At 45.2% G+C, this 16583-nt stretch overlaps 5 protein-coding genes across 7 annotated transcripts; 4 read left to right on the top strand and 1 right to left on the bottom strand.

Moving 5' to 3' along the window:
- The first annotated feature begins 50 nt into the window (after positions 1–50).
- Positions 51–2627, top strand: RnrS (ribonucleoside-diphosphate reductase subunit M2). The gene is made up of 3 exons (XM_017072266.4): positions 51–267; positions 422–652; positions 1462–2627. The coding sequence occupies exons 1-3, from the start codon at positions 217–219 to the stop codon at positions 2341–2343; spliced, it is 1164 nt and encodes a 387-aa protein (XP_016927755.2). The 5' UTR covers positions 51–216; the 3' UTR covers positions 2344–2627.
- A 477-nt stretch (positions 2628–3104) lies between these two features.
- Positions 3105–5568, top strand: GalT1 (beta1,3-galactosyltransferase 1). Of its 2 annotated transcripts, XR_010653715.2 has the most exons (3): positions 3105–3622; positions 3686–5263; positions 5326–5568. XR_010653715.2 is itself a non-coding variant. In XM_017073660.4 (2 exons), exons 1-2 carry the CDS (start codon positions 3301–3303, stop codon positions 4795–4797), a joined length of 1434 nt encoding a protein of 477 aa, XP_016929149.3. In that variant the 5' UTR covers positions 3105–3300; the 3' UTR covers positions 4798–5568. The 2 variants fall into 2 exon arrangements, 1 of the variants encoding a protein (XP_016929149.3); XM_017073660.4 differs by having other exon boundaries at positions 3686–5568.
- A 49-nt stretch (positions 5569–5617) lies between these two features.
- LOC108009360 (beta-1,3-galactosyltransferase 1) lies at positions 5618–6995 on the top strand. Its single transcript, XM_017073661.4, has 2 exons — positions 5618–5830; positions 5887–6995. Exons 1-2 carry the CDS (start codon positions 5671–5673, stop codon positions 6993–6995), a joined length of 1269 nt encoding a protein of 422 aa, XP_016929150.3. The 5' UTR covers positions 5618–5670.
- Positions 6996–7296: 301 nt separating this feature from the next.
- LOC108009361 (beta-1,3-galactosyltransferase 1) lies at positions 7297–10286 on the top strand. Its single transcript, XM_017073662.4, has 2 exons — positions 7297–7541; positions 7594–10286. Exons 1-2 carry the CDS (start codon positions 7394–7396, stop codon positions 8688–8690), a joined length of 1245 nt encoding a protein of 414 aa, XP_016929151.3. The 5' UTR covers positions 7297–7393; the 3' UTR covers positions 8691–10286.
- On the bottom strand, positions 8695–16583 carry ADD1 (ADD domain-containing protein 1). Of its 2 annotated transcripts, XM_017073659.4 has the most exons (5): positions 16150–16583; positions 15613–16081; positions 13891–15200; positions 12310–13260; positions 11565–12250 (listed from the first exon to the last, which is right to left on the bottom strand). In XM_017073659.4, exons 1-5 carry the CDS (start codon positions 16241–16243, stop codon positions 11703–11705), a joined length of 3372 nt encoding a protein of 1123 aa, XP_016929148.4. In that variant the 5' UTR covers positions 16244–16583; the 3' UTR covers positions 11565–11702. The 2 variants fall into 2 exon arrangements, with proteins under 2 accessions (XP_036669444.3, XP_016929148.4); XM_036813549.3 differs by lacking the exons at positions 11565–12250; positions 12310–13260 and adding an exon at positions 8695–11459 and having other exon boundaries at positions 16150–16574.

Here is a 16583-nt window from a genome sequence, read left to right as displayed (position 1 = left end):
CCAGCGGTTTCCCACCACCAAAAATGGCGGCAAACTGAAACCGTTTGCCGCCCGGCATAAAAACCGAGGTAGTTGCATTTCCCACATCATTTGTCACTGAAATTTCGAACTCTTCGCCAGAGATACCCCGCGGATAAAGTGGATTTCATCAGATACACTGCTGCATAAAACAAAAAAACTACAGTCAAGACGAATCCAATCATAAACAACTCTCAAATGGCGTCCAAAGAAAACATTGCGGACAACATGGAGAAGTTCTCGCTTAAGGTAATTGACACGCGGAATAAGTGGAAAAGTTCACAGCTATACATAGACGTAATACCGCGAAGGGTGTATGTGTGGGTTCCCCGAGGGAAATAGTACTACGCAGCAATAAAATATTGATGTTTTGGTTGCATTTCTTCGTTTTTCCTGTGAACAGAGTCCCAGCAAGAAGATTCTGACGGAGAGTGCCAACAATGTTCGCAAGATGTCCATTGGCCACGAGACAAATGGTCAGGTGGAGAATGGCGTGGGAAAGTCCGCCAACTCACTCGTGGAGAAGTCGGTAACCCCCTTCGATCCCTCGCTGGAACCGCTCCTGCGCGAGAATCCTCGTCGCTTCGTCATCTTTCCCATCCAGTACCACGACATCTGGCAGATGTACAAGAAGGTGTGTATACCATAACCATATAGCATAAGGTTTCCATTTGCATTAGTGGTGAAAATCAGATTTTTTCGGCGGCAAAAATTGTGTAAGGGCGGGAGTTTCAAGATAAAGCGCGCCAAAAGCCGGTCACGTACGTCAACGTGGTTGATTTCATGAATCAAACTTGGTGATAACCAGCCGAACAACCCCTCCCGCAATCCTCGGCCGTTCTGCTGATTCACTGCATCATGGTTTGCCCAATGTCAACATGCAGACATATGTGTGTACACAGTACATACAAACGCCTTCGTTTTGGCGGGAAAACGTACCGCAGATAATGAATACATACCGAAATAAAACCATTTCCTAGGCTTTAATTGCTTATGTGTTACAACATTTTTAGTGTTGCTTGTTTAATCGTGACCTGAGTTTCCCTAATTTAAATCTAATCTGTGGTTCCCTTTATAACATTCAATTATAAAGCCATCTATGGACTTTAGGAAAGCGAAAAAAATAAATTACAACGTGAATATGAATAATAAAAAGCAATGTAAACTCGTTTTAAAAGTATTTACTATTTTTTTTGCTATACTAAAGTTAGGCCCTTTGAAATTAATACCATATCAAGGAAACCTTTGTTTTAAATAAATTAAACTGTCTTATGAAATCATTATTGGAAATTGAAATAAAATTTATTTAAGAAACGGTTGTATTTAATCAGTTTAATAACTTATAAAGAATTTAATAAATGCCTTTTCTGAGCACTAAAAAGTGTAGGCTATGACAGCTAAAATTTAATCAATTTCACCATATGCCACCTCTTTAATTCACAGGCTGAGGCCTCATTCTGGACCGTGGAGGAGGTGGATCTATCCAAGGACCTGACCGACTGGCACCGCCTGAAGGACGACGAGCGTCATTTCATCTCGCACGTGCTGGCCTTCTTTGCCGCCTCCGATGGCATCGTGAACGAGAACCTGGTAGAGCGCTTCAGCCAGGAGGTGCAGATCACCGAGGCTCGCTGCTTCTATGGCTTCCAAATTGCCATGGAGAACGTGCACTCTGAGATGTACAGTGTGCTGATCGACACATACATCCGAGATCCGCATCAGCGGGACTACCTGTTCAACGCCATCGAAACAATGCCGGCTGTGAAGCGCAAGGCGGACTGGGCCCTTTCCTGGATCTCCTCCAAGTCGGCCAATTTCGGGGAGCGCATCATTGCCTTCGCTGCCGTCGAGGGCATCTTCTTCAGCGGCAGCTTTGCCTCCATTTTCTGGCTGAAGAAGCGCGGTCTGATGCCGGGACTGACCTTCTCCAACGAGCTTATCTCCCGCGACGAGGGCTTGCACTGCGACTTTGCCGTGCTGATGTTCCAGCACTTGGTGCAGCGACCCAGGCGTGAGCGCATCATCGAGATCATCCGCGATGCGGTGGCCATTGAGCAGGAGTTCTTAACCGATGCCTTGCCCGTAAACCTCATCGGAATGAATTGCGATCTCATGTCGCAGTACATTGAATTCGTGGCGGACCGTCTGCTGGTAGAGTTGGGCGTTGGCAAAATCTACAATACCAAGAACCCCTTCAACTTCATGGAGATGATCTCGCTGGACGGAAAGACGAACTTCTTTGAGAAGAAGGTGGGCGAGTACCAGCGCATGGGAGTGACCTCCAACCGTCTGGACAATGTTTTCACCCTGGACGCCGATTTCTAGGGCTGGTCCCAGGTCATCATTGTCGCAATTTAAACCTCTTAAGGGCTGGCTTCTCATCTTTAATATTTTTATCTGACGGATTTTATGTGTAGTCCGTTTTAATTTTAACCTAGGCTAAGAACGATCACTGACTTTTACAATCACTTCATCATTACTTGGACCTCCACAACGCGCTCAAACACTGAAATTTTTGATACACTTGACCAGGAGCGTACTTTTTCGAATTCATTGTACATACAACATTCTAAATAAATATATACCTAGACAATTACTAAGCACTATAATGATGATGCTTTGATTTTCGGGAGGTCGGTTGCCATAAATGTAACATGTGATATCGTTCGGAGAAACGTTCCACCCTAGTTTTATTTGAATGAATATACTATGTTCAAATATTTAATCATTTATATGATTGTGCCAATGTACATTGTACATTGCACAGCGCTTAGTAGTCGGTTTTAATTATAATGTTTACAATATAAACATACGTTCTGTGTAGCAAATGTTGTTAATGTAGACCCGTAATGTAAAGTCCTTTTTTTTATTTTTATAGTCTGTACCCATGAAAAAGCTCGAGAATATAATTGACTTTTTCTTTTTAATTTAATCTTAATTTAATTGAAAATCTAAAACAGGCGCTGATCCAAGGGAATTTTTAAACTGGCCGTTACAAATTAAGTTTAAATGTATTGTAATTAGCTAGAGATGGGCAATTCTTATCGATAGTCACGAGTACTCTGCGCCACATCACCATCCTACAATCAGCTGACACGCAAATTCGCTCTATTATCAGTTAGATTGGAAGTACTATTATTATGTTTACTTAGCTCTTTTGAAACACTTAAATGTGAATCACAAGTGTGGGCGATTAGACCATCCCTGTTCTGCTCCGATACCCCTATCAGCAACACGGCCGGCTCTAAAAAGCTGTTGAAATGCGAGACACAAAGCAGTGAAATGTGGACAAAGGAGCAACGAATCAACAGCCAAATGAGCCGCACTTGGAATCCGGCAAATGGCGAGGAGCAATGCGCCCTCCTGGCGGTGGAAAGTTCTGGGAGCTCGGCCGCAGCTGCCTCCGGATCCGACGATGAGGCGGTTACCAGCAGTGGAGCACCCCGCACCAAAACCCAGCTGAGAAAGCTGCAGCACAGGACTCGCATGCCGCAGCCCAGGATGTTAAGACGCCTCGGCTGCTACACGCTGAGTGCCTTCGTTATCTTCCTGCTGCTCCTGGTCTACCTGCCACTCATATACTTGGATGGACACAAACGTTGTGGTAGGACATTGCATTCCCTATTCGCTCATGTGTTCTAAGCCAGATCCATTGTTGTTTTTCCAGCTGGCCTGCCCGACTGGACTCTGGAGACCTCCCGTAGCACAACCGACTACCTGGACCCCGGGCGCGAAACGGCCCTCATTGTTCCCCGGGACTTTTGCCGGAACAAGACCTTCCTGGTAATCGCCGTGTGCACCGGCGTGGCCAACTTTGTTCAGCGACAGACCATCCGCGAATCCTGGGGAAACACCACCGAGTTCAACTATCCAGCCTTTGTCAAGCTCCATGGTCACCTCAAGGGGCACTACCTGCCGCCAATGCCGGAGCGCCTGAAGCTGTACGAGGATTACCTGAGCGGCGAGGGTGACTCGCTGACCGCATCTGTAAAAATTGTATTCATTGTTGGCCGCCAGGGGGATGAGGCCCTTGTGGGCAACGAGACACTCACTCGCATTCACACTGAAGCGGACCAGTACAATGACATCATTCAGGAGAACTTCGTAGACAGCTACAATAATCTCACGCTCAAGTCAGTGATGGCTCTAAAGCACATCAGCCGCAGTTGCTCCAATACCTCGGTCTTCTTCCTCAAGTGCGACGATGATACCTTTGTGAATGTGCCTAATTTGTTGCACTTTCTGCTCGGCGGAACTATACCATTGTACAACGATACACTGGACTATCATGACCGCTCCACCTTCTTGGCCACTGCACCGCAGAACCGGTTGAAAGCCACCAGCGAGGTGATGTACGGGCATCAGTTTTGCAATGTGGTGCCGGTCAGCGAAGTGAGCAGCAAGTGGTACATGCCCTCGTACATGTATAAGCCGGAGACGTATCCCAAATACCTTTCCGGAGCCGGCTATCTGCTGTCCATCGACGTGGTGCAGCGTCTGTTCGAGGCCTCGCTCAATACGACACTGGTCTACCTGGAGGACGTGTACATCACTGGGCTGTGTGCGCAAAGGGCGAAGATTAAGCGCCACCACCACCCGCTCTTCAGCTTCGCCCACTCAAAACAGCCATGTGCTTTCAAAGGCAGCATCACACAGCACCAGATGAAAGACGACAGCATGGTGGAGGCATGGCACCATGTGGCCAACTACTCCATCAAGTGTCCGCCACCGGGGCGTTACTTCAGTCAAATGCGATTGCGTAAGCGTCAGAATTGTTAAGACTCTAGGCTCCGCCTACCCATTCCCCCTGCTCTCTGAAGAACCCGAAATACTATACTTTTGTTGCTTCGATTGATATTTTTGAACTTAGTTCCTGACAATACTTGTATACGTTCTTTGGATAAGATAAAGATTTGTTTGTAGATTATAATCAACTGACTTGATGTAACCAGGCAAAGGTGATATATAACCGCTAATGGTGATTCTAGTTCAAAGTTTTGAGTTGCATACAGTTTTTGTTTGCTAAACAAGCTCATTAAATTGCTAAATTATTTTAAACTCCGAGTATTCCTAAATTTAATAACAAAAATTGTACAAAACTCAAGCAGTGTAAATGTATTAAAATTGGTAAACGCCTAGCACCCAATCTCCATATCAATGTTAAAAGTAATGCACAAGCGAGATATCGGATATATCTAGATTTCTGAATCTTCCCAGAAACTATTTAAATAAATAGACTTTAAGTGTGAGTATTTATTTATTGTTTATATTAAATTATATCAAATATATTTAAAAACTTTATATTAGCTTTTTCACTTACAGCTAATTTCTACTATTAATAAGTTTACACAGTTACGTTCATTTAATACTTCCTTGCAATACCTCTGAAACAAATGAAGACGATTCACGCACAAAAGCGTAAGGAAATTTATTTAATCATTTTGTAAACGTGTGATAGATAAAGACAAAACTACAATTATTGCATATAATTGCCAAATATCTAGTTGTGTTTATGTTGAAAAGCTAAATAAAAATCTGAAAATAATCTAACTTACTTACTTTTTTACTTAAAAATGTATTATTTATCTCTGCTGTTTTATAACTTTGATTGCCTTTTGTGAGGCTGTCAACTTGACGTTTTTTACTTGAAAAATGCATTTAAAGTTTTTAAAAAAGTTAGGCCTGCGAGTATTAATGCCGAGGATCTGGAGACTGCTCCTTAGAAGGTACAAGGATACCGTGGCTTTTCTGTTTCTGCTTTACGTGGTCTACAGGATAATTACTTTTAAGGGCGATCCCAGCAAGCGAACTGGTATGTAAAACAATTAAAACAATCAATACTTGATCCTAATTATAATTTCTTTACAGCCTCTCTGTCGGGTTGGGGCCGTGAAACGCCTAGGAGTATTGCTGATTACTTGGATCCAGCCAAGGATACGGCGCTTATTGTCCCTCGGGAGTTTTGCCGAAGTAAGGCCTTCCTGACCATCGCAGTGTGCTCCTTCGTGCACCACTTTGAGCGGCGACGCGCCATCCGCATGCTTTGGGGCAACTCCACCGACTTCAACTACTCGTCGTTTGTGAAGCTCCATGGCTACCCCAAGGGACAATATCTCGACGTGTTGCCCGCGCGGCTGAAACTGTATGCCGAGTATCTGAGTGGCGAGGGTGACTCCTTGAAGGCATCTATCCGGATTGTTTTCATTCTGGGCCGCAGGAACTGGGCCTCCTTGCTTGAAAATGAGGCGGTTGCCAGCGAGGCGGAAAAGTATAATGATATCATCCAGGAGAACTTCATGGACACCTACAATAACCTGACCATCAAGACGGTGATGGCCATGAAGCACATCAGCCAGAGTTGTGTAAACTCGACAGCCTTTTACTTTAAGTGCGACGACGACACCTTTGTGAATATACCCAATGTGCTGCACTTTCTGCTCGGAGGAACGATCCCTCTGAACGAGGTCACCGTGGGGTACCATTACCTCAACACTTACCAGGTCACTTCGCCTCGGAAACGATTGACGGCCCGCAGAGGGGTGCTGTACGGCCGCCAATACTGCAATGTACCACCGATCACTAATAAGCTGAACAAATGGTATATGCCATCGTACATGTTCCGGGGCAGTGTCTATCCACCCTATCTGTGTGGATCCGGCTACGTGGCGTCCATTGATGTGGTGCCACGGCTCTACAAGGCCGCGCTGGGCACCAGGGTCGTGCACTTGGAGGACCTGTTCGTCACCGGATTGTCTGCGGAAAAGGCTGGCGTCAAGCGGACGAACCACCCGCTCTTTAGGTCCAGTTACCCTTTTCAGGTTGACGAGCTGTGCGCCCTCAAAGGTTCCTTCACCGCCCACCGCGCTAAAGATTACCTTATGTGGGACGCCTGGTACCAGGTCACCAACTACAGCAGCAAGTGCCCTCCGCCAGAAAAGGACTTCCAGTTAAATCTGCGCAAGAGGCAGAGGTGTTGAACTAATTATGTCGATTTCCTATTTATACATATAAATACGTTTATTAATACACGTTAATTTAATATTAACGTTTTGTTTAAATCCTTTTCTTGTGCTTTTAAAATAGATTATAGATAGATTTAAAGTTATAATTTTCTTGTGCTTTTAAAATAGATTATAGATAGATTTAAAGTTATAATCGTTTTCTGTTAATTTTCATAAACACAGTAGGTTTAAAACCTACTTTTTAATATGCGGGCTAGAAAACGGGCTTTAAAATGGTTGCAACCGATACTGATACCATCTTTGTCTAAAACCTTTTTAGAGCGAAATCTAAATAACTTCAAAACTAGACTTCTTTTTAGGTTCCGTCAAATTGTAGTACTTCGATTTTAACAAACAGGAGTTTATTAAAAAGAATGGGGCTGCTGCAGCGATTGCGATTGCATCTCCCAAGGATCTGGCGGCTTACCCGCAGGTACAAATTCGTTCTGATTATTATATTTGTGCTATTCTGTATCTACCGGAATCAAATAGTTAAATATGTGGATAATTCTGATCGAAAAGGTAAGAAAAATAATATTATTTATTTTCATGTCACATTTGTTTTTTTTGACAGCTGAATTGCCAGGATGGGAACGCGAGAAGCCTGTGAAAATAGGCTATTATCTGGACCAAAGGACGAACACAGCGCTTATTGTGCCCCAGGACTTATGCAAGAGGAAAACCTTTCTGGTTATTGCCGTCTGCTCCAGCCTGGACCACTTTGTCCAACGAAAAACTATCCGGGAAACATGGGGAAACACCAAGGAGTTCAATTACGGAGTATTTATGAAGCTACATGCTCACCTGGTAGGTAAATACCTGCCCATAATGAAAGATCGTATAAAGCTCTACGCCGATTATCTAAGTGTTTTGGAGCACTCATTGACCGCCACGGTACGGATTGTCTTCATAGTAGGAAAATCCCAGCACGATTCCATGCGGGAAAAGTTATTCAGAGAGGCAAATCAACACAACGATATCATCCAGGAGAACTTTATAGACAGTTACCACAACCTGACCCTAAAGTCGGTGATGGCTCTGAAGCACATCAGCCAAAGTTGCGCGAAAACAGCCGCCTTTTTCATGAAATGTGACGATGATTCCTTCGTCAATGTGCCCAATCTGCTTCACTTTCTGCTGGGCGGTACAATCCCCCTTTATAAGGATACTGTGGGCTATCATTTTCGCACCACTTACAAAGTATTGTCGCCGTGGAATCGTTTGAGGGCCAGCAACGAAGTGATGTACGGCCACAAGTTCTGCAACATGAAAGCTAACTACGATGTAAGAAGTCCCTGGTACATGCCACAATATATGTTTCGGGGGGCGAAGTACCCCAAGTATCTATCCGGAACCGGCTATCTGCTTTCCATAGATGTGGTTCAGCAGTTATATGATCAAGCTATTAACACATCTCTCGTGCATCTGGAGGATGTCTTCGTCACCGGCATCTGTGCGGAGAAAGCGGGAATCCAGCGGCGCCATTATGCTCTCTTTAACTACGTCCACGGAAAGCCACTGTGCATCTTCAAGGGAACCATTTCGCTTCACCCAGTGCCCGAGCATCAAATGTTGAAGGCCTGGTCCTTTGTCTCCAACTATAGCGTTAAATGTCCACCGCCAGATAAACTCTTCATCAAAAGTCAAATAACAAAGAAATCACACTGTTAAGATATTGACTATATTGCTTTAGTGCTAGTTCTTTAGATCTTTTATTTGTCATAAGATAAGCTTAGAATTACACATTTATATCAATATCAATGTCAATTAATACCTAAGTACTAATTTATTTTCAATCGGCTGTTGTACTTCATATAATTCAGTTACCAAAATATGAACGACCATTGAGAGAAGCTAAAAGATATTGTTTCAAATCTTGAATATCTCGTTAAATTCTGTGGGACTACCAGGCTTTTTAAGCGGTTCGGAAACATAACAATGCATTGTAAAATGCAACACCTAAGTCTATATTCTATACGCATGTTGAAAAAATTCAATGATTGATACAAATGGAATCGGAGATATTTGTTTTATTTGTGCACTTTCAGGCATTCTGAAAGCTGTTAGCCTAAAAACTTAGCTGAGCTTCGCGCTTGTTTGATATTCACAAGAATATAAGGTCCACAAGCAAACAATTTGATAGCAATTAGTTTATACAAGTCAATATTGGAAACAAAAAAATTTCTAAAACAGAAGACGATCGGATTTACAGTTGCGAGAAAAGTTTACATTAGAAACGTAAAAAAGTATTTACATAAAACTTTTAGTGTTTATGGTTTTCTCCTGTTTGGTTTTATGTCCGTCATGTTAGTTGTCTTTCATTTAAATTCTAGTAGAAATTTTAAATTGAAGGTTTTGAGGTCCAATGCTATGTTTCCTCGTCGGTGGGACCTCGAAATATCACCACAAACTAGCCAACAATTTGCGCCGTGGCGGGCTCGTTTTGTGCAGAATCACTGACGTCCTGGGTGGATTCCATTTCGGTGTCACCATTTTCGCCGGAGCTCGCCGAAGGTGTCTGACTTTGTTCAGTCTCGGTCAGCGGTCCCGACTTACTGGATACCTCGCCCTCATCCTCTTTCAAGAGGATCTCAGGTGGCTCCGTGGTTTCGAGTGGGATGTTGTCAATCAAATCATTAGCATCCGAGTCAGTCTCATCTTCATTTGCGTTGTCGGAAGCTAGGACGCTGGGACTATTCAAAACTTTCATCAGCTCTTCAGTGGCTTCACTGAGTTCAATGCCATCCATGGCAATGACTTCGTCTATAGCGCAGTCAAGTAGTTCTTTGGGAGTTTCAACAAGTTCGCCAACGTCCATGCTTTCTAGGAGCTCTGCTGCGGAAGGCTGGTCATTTTCGTTGCAAGTGTCCATGGATTCAATTATGTTTGAAGTGAGTTGGTCTACAATTTCGGTCTCCACACCTTCTTCTAAATCTGCGATGTTGTTTTGAATTTCTTCAGTGTCTGCTTTTGTATCTTTAATGGTATCCTTTTCTGACTCCATTGAGATATCCTTATCTTTTGTCACTTCATTTTTTCTGAGTTTTTCACTAACCTCAACTGGTTTCTTTGCAGGTTTTTCGGTTTGCTGTTTTTTTCCTATGACACTTGTTTTGGCCTCAGAAATATATTCTTTAAGGGGCTTATTTACATTCTTCTTAACTATAGGTTTTGCCTTTGGAATTGTGTTCTTTTCAGCTGTTTTAGGTTCATCTTTTTTATCTTTTTGATCAACCTTTCTTATTTCTGAAGCTATTTCGGAGTCCACTTCCAATTCTACAATAGCACTCTGTTCTTTTTTTGATACATTTTGGGATTCGACTTCTTTGGGATCGACCTGTTCTTTTTCCAAAGATATTTCCGAATCCACTTCCATTTCTGTACCATCAGACTTTTTCTCTTTCGAAACTTGTTTGCTGGACTCTTTCTCACCATCTACCTTTAAATTTTTTTCCTTTGCTAATTCTTTTACTTTCTCCGATACTTTTGCCTCTATCTTTTGAGATACTTTTCCCTTTTCCAATGGTGATACTTTTTTAATTTCTATTTCTTTTGATATTAATTTTTCATTCTCCACTTTTTCTTTCCCTGCTTTTTCGTTCGCCAGTTTCTTCTCACCCTCTGTTGAATTTTCATCCTGTGCAAGTTTTTCTTCAGCTATTTTCTTATCCTTTTCTCCAATTTTAGCTTTAATGGCCGCTTTTAAAATGTTTCCAATTTTTTCCTTGTTTTTGACCTTTTCCTTATCAACCACAGTCACTTTCTCCTCGCCTTGCTCTTTTATGGACTCTTTTTTGGCCGAGGATGCTTTCTCTTGAATTACTGGTTTTTCCGCAATCTTTTGAATGGAGTCTACTGCTTTTTCACTTGCCGCTTTCGCTGGCTCCTTGGCTTCATCATTTGCTGAGACTTCCTTCGCAGCACTATAATCATTTCCGGTGCCCAATTTCTGTTCCCGTTTTCGGCAGTCTTCAACCCATTTGCGCGCCACCTCGAACTCATCCTCAGCTCGCTTTAATCTAACCAAAACCTTCATCTTCAGCTTGGCATCGGAGTTCTTCATCTCCTCCATGCGTTGGCGTTCCAGCTGCAAAAGTGCCGGGTTTGGCTTATTCGTTGTCTTCTTGCGCGGCTGCTTCTTTTGGCCCGGCGAAACGGACTTGGGCTCATTGGGGACCTCATTGACCTCCACTTCCAGCAGACTGGCCAAGATTGTGGAGCTAAAAGCAGCCACATCGATCTCGGCCTGGTTCTCCTTCAGTTCACTTTTTGGTGCAGCCGATGTCACCGAAGTTATCTTCATAATAGCATTTTGTTGGGGTTGTTGTTGCGACGAGGTCGAGGGCGTGTCATCTTCGTTGTCTGAATCGATGGTGATGGTGTCCGTCTTGGGCTCCACAATCTCGATCTCGTTATCCTCGTCATCGCTAGCTTGTTTTTCTGCAAGGCAAAGGTGAAGGGTAATATAAATTAATGTTTATTATAAAACAGTATAAAGCTATGAACTGAAAGGAACCTTGAGACCCATAAATTGTACAGCAAAGCTTATAATGTTACGAGATTTACTTTATATTTTTAAGTATGGCTCCTGGCAAAGTTTGCAAATACTGTTTATTAAAGCTTAAACTATAATCTCAAAGTACAAAAAACTAAGCCTAAAAAAGGGGGACTGGAATGTCAAGTCTAAATGTTGAGAAAGCGCATCTCCTCGAGTGGGAAATTGCAGCGAAGCTTCTGCAGCTTTCGCTCGTTGACCCGTGGATGTCGCTCCATCTCGCGGCAGTAGCACTCATATGCAAACTTGGCCATCTGCCAGCGTAGCTTGCAGGCCTGTGCATCCCTTTTAAAACGGGGCAACCGCCTGGCCACTTCCGGCCAAAGCCGCTCTCTGGCTGCCACATCGCTGTAGTCCACATGGCGTGGATTCCACAGGGTGGGATAGGCCCTCATGGCCAGAACCAGTTGCTGGGAGAACTGCTTGTCATCGGGCATGTCTTTAAGTTTTCCAGCGGTGTCGGCGCCGTTCGGCACACAATCCTGCAGTGGCTCGAACTCGTCGCGCAGGTCTTGCTCATCGATCTTGTACAGGAAATACAAGCTGGCCAAGTACTTTGAGTACTTTAGCTCCAGATTTGCAAAGATTCCTTTGTCTTTAATACTCTTGAGGCGGAAGGACTTGTACATTTCGTACATTTGCTGCCAGCGTTCCACAAGATACTCGCAAGCATAATCTAAAAAAAAATTAAATCAATCAGAAGAGGTTAAACAGACCACGTTTATTTCAACTTACTGGGTGCAGTCTTCCAGAAGTTCTGCCATAGGGACTTTCGGGTTTGCTCGTCAATACTGTTGAATTCGGGATCGGCGGATTTGCGCCACAGCACTGGATGGCTTTTGGCAAAGGTTATGATGCGTTGATCAATGGGACGCACATCGAGTGGACGCGTGGGCACTCGAGAGCCACCTTTTGGTTTAATTTTTACTGCTGGTTGCTTCAGTGCCTTTTGTTCCATTGTGTTTTCGATCACGTCAAGGTGCTTGCGTTCGAAGCCATCACCATCATCCTCGCCGCAGTCCACCGCCAGCCATTCGCTCCTCGGCCGATCCCTGTTCTCCAAATAGTTGGTGGCCTTATCGAAGTAGCCCTTAAAGCGCTTTCCCTGTTTCAATCGCCTCTCAATCCGAACATACCGCTTTCGCACATTCTTCCAGCGCAACTTGATGTCATCACCACGTGGAAAGTGACTGGCAATCACCCGCCATTGCTTGTTGGTAACCTCTTTCTTGCCATAATCGGGATGTCGAGTGCACCACAGAGACGGATATTCGCGGAGCAGGCGCGTCAGCTTGCGATCGTAGGCGTGAGCCTGTTCGTTACGATTCATGCTCTCCTCAGTGCCAAGTTCACCGCACTCCTCGTTATCCAAGTCGTCATCCTCCAGATCATCATCCAAATCATCCGGCTCATCGTAGTCAAAATCATCCGCTTCTTCGTTTTCGTTTCCCGCATCGTCTCGCTGCTGCTCCGGCGCTAATTCAGTTCCCTCCGGTTCGTCGATGGGATCACCTTCGGCTCGAACACCCAGTGGCATCAGCGGAGGCAGTGGCTCGCAATCCTCGCCATCCTTCAGGTTGGCATGCAGACTCTTGCGATACTCGTAGACCTGGTTATGGAAACTATTGCAGCCCGTGTTGAAGAGATCCACGTCGTCCAGCTGGCCATAGCAAACGTAATCAACGGCTGCAATAAGCGGGAGATTAAAAGCGTTAGCCTCGCAGGAAAAACTGCTGCTGGGTTCTATTCCATTGCCTGTTCTGGATGGTATTTTGCAAACACATGGACCAAGCTAAAATTAAAATCTACTCATCGCAGCCAATGAAATGGAACTCGCAGAGTTTTTCATAAACACAGCATACTTACATGCACTTAAATCGTCATCAGCATCCGATCAAAATAAAGACACTCGCGAAACGAAAACCGGAAATCAAATGCCAACGCCCGTCCATGTGTCGAAAATACGCACCAAAGACAGGAAATGGGAAATTCTGGACACCACTAAATTCCCCTTAAACTGATTTTGCGTTTTACAAACTCTCCATTACTTAAGTACCAAAAAACGTTTAAAGAACGTAACTCGTAAACTTTTAAAAATGAAAATATTTAAGGAACTAAAGTACCACAAAAAAGGTAACTTCCTAGTTTAATATTATTAAAAATGGGCCATCCTTTCGCTAATCCTTTTCAGGTAAATTTAAAATTACATTAGACTTCTATAGATTGCAGATTTTAATCTGCCAGTTAACCCTTGAGTATACAGAGTAATCATTTTAAGTCCACAACTATAAGCAATACATGAATGTTCCAACTCACCGGCAGCCAGTTGACCGTTCTCCAGACTGTTTGCGTCGTTCTTAAAGCCCTTCTCCCGCATGTCCACCAGGCACTTCTCTTGCAGATTCTTGAACCGCCCGATGGCGTAGGTCATCAAATACGACATGTGGATGTACAGCTCCTTGAGTTCCAGATAATTGCGCACCTGGTTGTAAGCGTTCGAGTGGGTGAGCGAGACCACCTTGCCGGTGAGATGGGTGCAGATGTCCATGGCGCTGAAGATTTGCTCCTGTAGCTGGGCACGTGCCTGTCCCATCGGCGTGTTGGGGAAGTTGTGACGAACCAAAGTTGGGACCTTGGGCGGTGGAGGCGGTGCTGGAGTTATCATAAGTGTTTGACCTCCATTGGCGTTCGGTGGTGGACCTTGTAGCGGTGGAGGCGCTTGAATTGGATTGGCAACTCGCACTTGCGGAGCCCGCTGCGGCGGGCCCGACTGCGGATTGTAGATGCCCATGTTGGAGCCGTAGGTGCTGATATGCAGCGAGGGCCGGCTAGGCGGATTCGGAGGTCTTGGGCGGATGACCACTCCTGGACCCACTTGGGGAATAGACAAAGCAGGCGGAGGTGGCGGTGGCGACGGCTGACTGACGGCTTGAGGCATCTGACGCTTCACCTGAATCAAACGACCATTAGGCAGGCGGTAGGAATCCTGTTGTGCAGCGCTGTTCAAATCCACCCGGTACCCGTTGATGGTGTGGAAGACTGGCCCAGCAGACTTCACTGCGTTGGGTACGACGGTGCGTCGCACTACATTGGAGCTAACACCAGGGGCAGCCTGGCGATAGCGAATCCCCGATCCACTAAGCACCAGCGGCGGCGGGAGGTTGCTACGCGGCATTGTCATCGAGGAGGAGCCACTGGCACTCCCATTGCTGCTGCTGTTGCTGGAACTTGGTCCCGGCTGGTAGTTCTGCTGGACGGTGACAATCCTCGGGGTGGTTGTGACACTGGCCGCCGGCATCGACTGACGGCCAGCCGGTTTCGGAGTCACAGAGAGCTGGCAATCCGGCTCCAGCATACTGAGCAGATCCGGTGTGCAGACCACCTCGTCGTTGGAAGATTTCGGGCGTTTGGCTGGCGGTGCCGAAGGAACGGCTTTGGGCATGGATCCTCGTTTGTTTGAGCTCACTGAGCTGTTGTGGCTGCGCTTGGAAACATTGGACTCCAAGCTCTCCATGGAGTCGGACAAGCTGCTGGCCTTCGACTTGGCCAGGCGGCAGCAGTTGCTGTTATCCTTGAGCATTTGGCGGCGTGCCTCCACATCGGACAGCTGCAAACCCTGGAGGGCCCTGTAATATACAATAAGAGGCTATTATACAAAGAGCAAGCAATTTATAAGTTTTTTAAGGGTAGTTTTTAAGTATGAATACCATGCTTTGAAACAACTATTGATATTGGCTGACAATACTTCTGCCATTAAAGAAAGTTATATTTTAGAAGGTCTGTCCTTAAAATGCAACTACGAGATCCTGAGAAAATACATGTGGGTTAAAGTATTTACCTAAGCAAATTCATTAAATGGTATGGAATTAATATTGGGTCCAAATAGTCAGATAAAATCGTCTTTGGGATAGGCTTCTATAAATGTTTAAACTAATCTATACTCTAAGACATGCCACGTATGAACAAGAAAAGATCCAAGATACAAGATGCAAGATCATAAAAATAATGAATTTAGGAAACCCAGACAGTGAGACGCACCTCTTCTGCGTCTCCAGGTAGTTGACCAGGGCCCAGTGCTGGGCGCGCAGTGGCCAGAGGATCTTGGAGGTGCAGCTGAAGCAGTTCCAGTGCTCGTTCTGCTCGATGTCCACGATGACGCCCTTGGACAGGTTCTTGACGATGCAGGACTTGCAGAAGACGTATGGGCAGGTGGAGCAGCAGTACACCTCGCCACCCTGTCCGCACCAGCGGCAGTACAGCTCAGAGCCATCCTCGCCCTTGGAGAACTCGCCGCTGTTGTAGAAATCATGGCACTTGACGCAGTGCGTCACTCGCAGGATCGGATGCATTTTAATGTTGTTCTCGGAGGCGGGGGCAGTGCCCAGGTGCAGTTTGCACACGGTGCAGTGCACCTTTCGCTGGTTGACCAGATCCACGTTGGGGTACATCTTTAGGTAGAAGCGGCGCTCCTCATCGGACAGCGACGAGTGCATCTCGAACTTCGAACCTGGATGTGCGATTTACTGAGTTACTGATCCCTCTGCCACATCGTGCTTTCCATGAAGGTACACTCACCCGAATAGTCCACATCCATTCTGGCCAGCGGCGATGGCGAAGGCGTCGCTACCTTCACCAGGGCACTTTCGCTGCCCGGAGTACTGCTGCTCATGGTTGCTGATTTGTATCCTGCTCCTGGGATTAGAAACCGCTACGATCCTACCCAATTTTATCCCTAAAAACCTTACAAATGAAAAATTCGCTGCGGCCGCCGCAAAAAAAGAAGCGGCGCGCTAATCACACACTCTTGATGTTCGCCAACGACAACAATAACAACCCTGCAACTGGCGCGTGTTTATATTTTATTAGTTGCGGCAACCGGCAAATAGTAATTTTTATTTTAGCTTCTTTTTCCGAACAATGCACAGCCAGTCTCATCGAAAATGTGAAAGAAAAGATTTTTTCACCCGAGAGTGACAACCAGCCATTCGGTCGTAATTTCAATATGGCTG

The sequence above is a fragment of the Drosophila suzukii genome, chromosome 2R (genome assembly GCF_043229965.1).
Source record: "Drosophila suzukii chromosome 2R, CBGP_Dsuzu_IsoJpt1.0, whole genome shotgun sequence".
In the NCBI taxonomy this organism is placed as follows: Eukaryota; Metazoa; Arthropoda; class Insecta; order Diptera; family Drosophilidae; genus Drosophila; species Drosophila suzukii.
Note: the sequence above shows the minus strand (reverse complement) of the source record. Positions and strands in the feature narration are given on the sequence as shown.

Excerpts from the sequence above, each read along its gene's own strand:
- GalT1 (XM_017073660.4), top strand. The coding sequence starts at position 3,301 with ATGTGGACAAAGGAGCAACGAATCAACAGCCAAATGAGCCGCACTTGG. Across the intron at positions 3,623-3,685 it reads GGATGGACACAAACGTTGTG|CTGGCCTGCCCGACTGGACT; the intron begins GTAGGACATTGC and ends TTGTTTTTCCAG.
- LOC108009360 (XM_017073661.4), top strand. The coding sequence starts at position 5,671 with ATGCATTTAAAGTTTTTAAAAAAGTTAGGCCTGCGAGTATTAATGCCG. Across the intron at positions 5,831-5,886 it reads CGATCCCAGCAAGCGAACTG|CCTCTCTGTCGGGTTGGGGC; the intron begins GTATGTAAAACA and ends ATTTCTTTACAG.
- RnrS (XM_017072266.4), top strand. The coding sequence starts at position 217 with ATGGCGTCCAAAGAAAACATTGCGGACAACATGGAGAAGTTCTCGCTT. Across the intron at positions 268-421 it reads TGGAGAAGTTCTCGCTTAAG|AGTCCCAGCAAGAAGATTCT; the intron begins GTAATTGACACG and ends TCCTGTGAACAG. Across the intron at positions 653-1,461 it reads TCTGGCAGATGTACAAGAAG|GCTGAGGCCTCATTCTGGAC; the intron begins GTGTGTATACCA and ends TTTAATTCACAG.
- LOC108009361 (XM_017073662.4), top strand. The coding sequence starts at position 7,394 with ATGGGGCTGCTGCAGCGATTGCGATTGCATCTCCCAAGGATCTGGCGG. Across the intron at positions 7,542-7,593 it reads GGATAATTCTGATCGAAAAG|CTGAATTGCCAGGATGGGAA; the intron begins GTAAGAAAAATA and ends TTTTTTTGACAG.
- ADD1 (XM_036813549.3), bottom strand. The coding sequence starts at position 16,243 with ATGAGCAGCAGTACTCCGGGCAGCGAAAGTGCCCTGGTGAAGGTAGCG. Across the intron at positions 16,082-16,149 it reads AATGGATGTGGACTATTCGG|GTTCGAAGTTCGAGATGCAC; the intron begins GTGAGTGTACCT and ends TCGCACATCCAG. Across the intron at positions 11,460-13,890 it reads GAACGGTCAACTGGCTGCCG|AAAAACAAGCTAGCGATGAC; the intron begins GTGAGTTGGAAC and ends TTTGCCTTGCAG.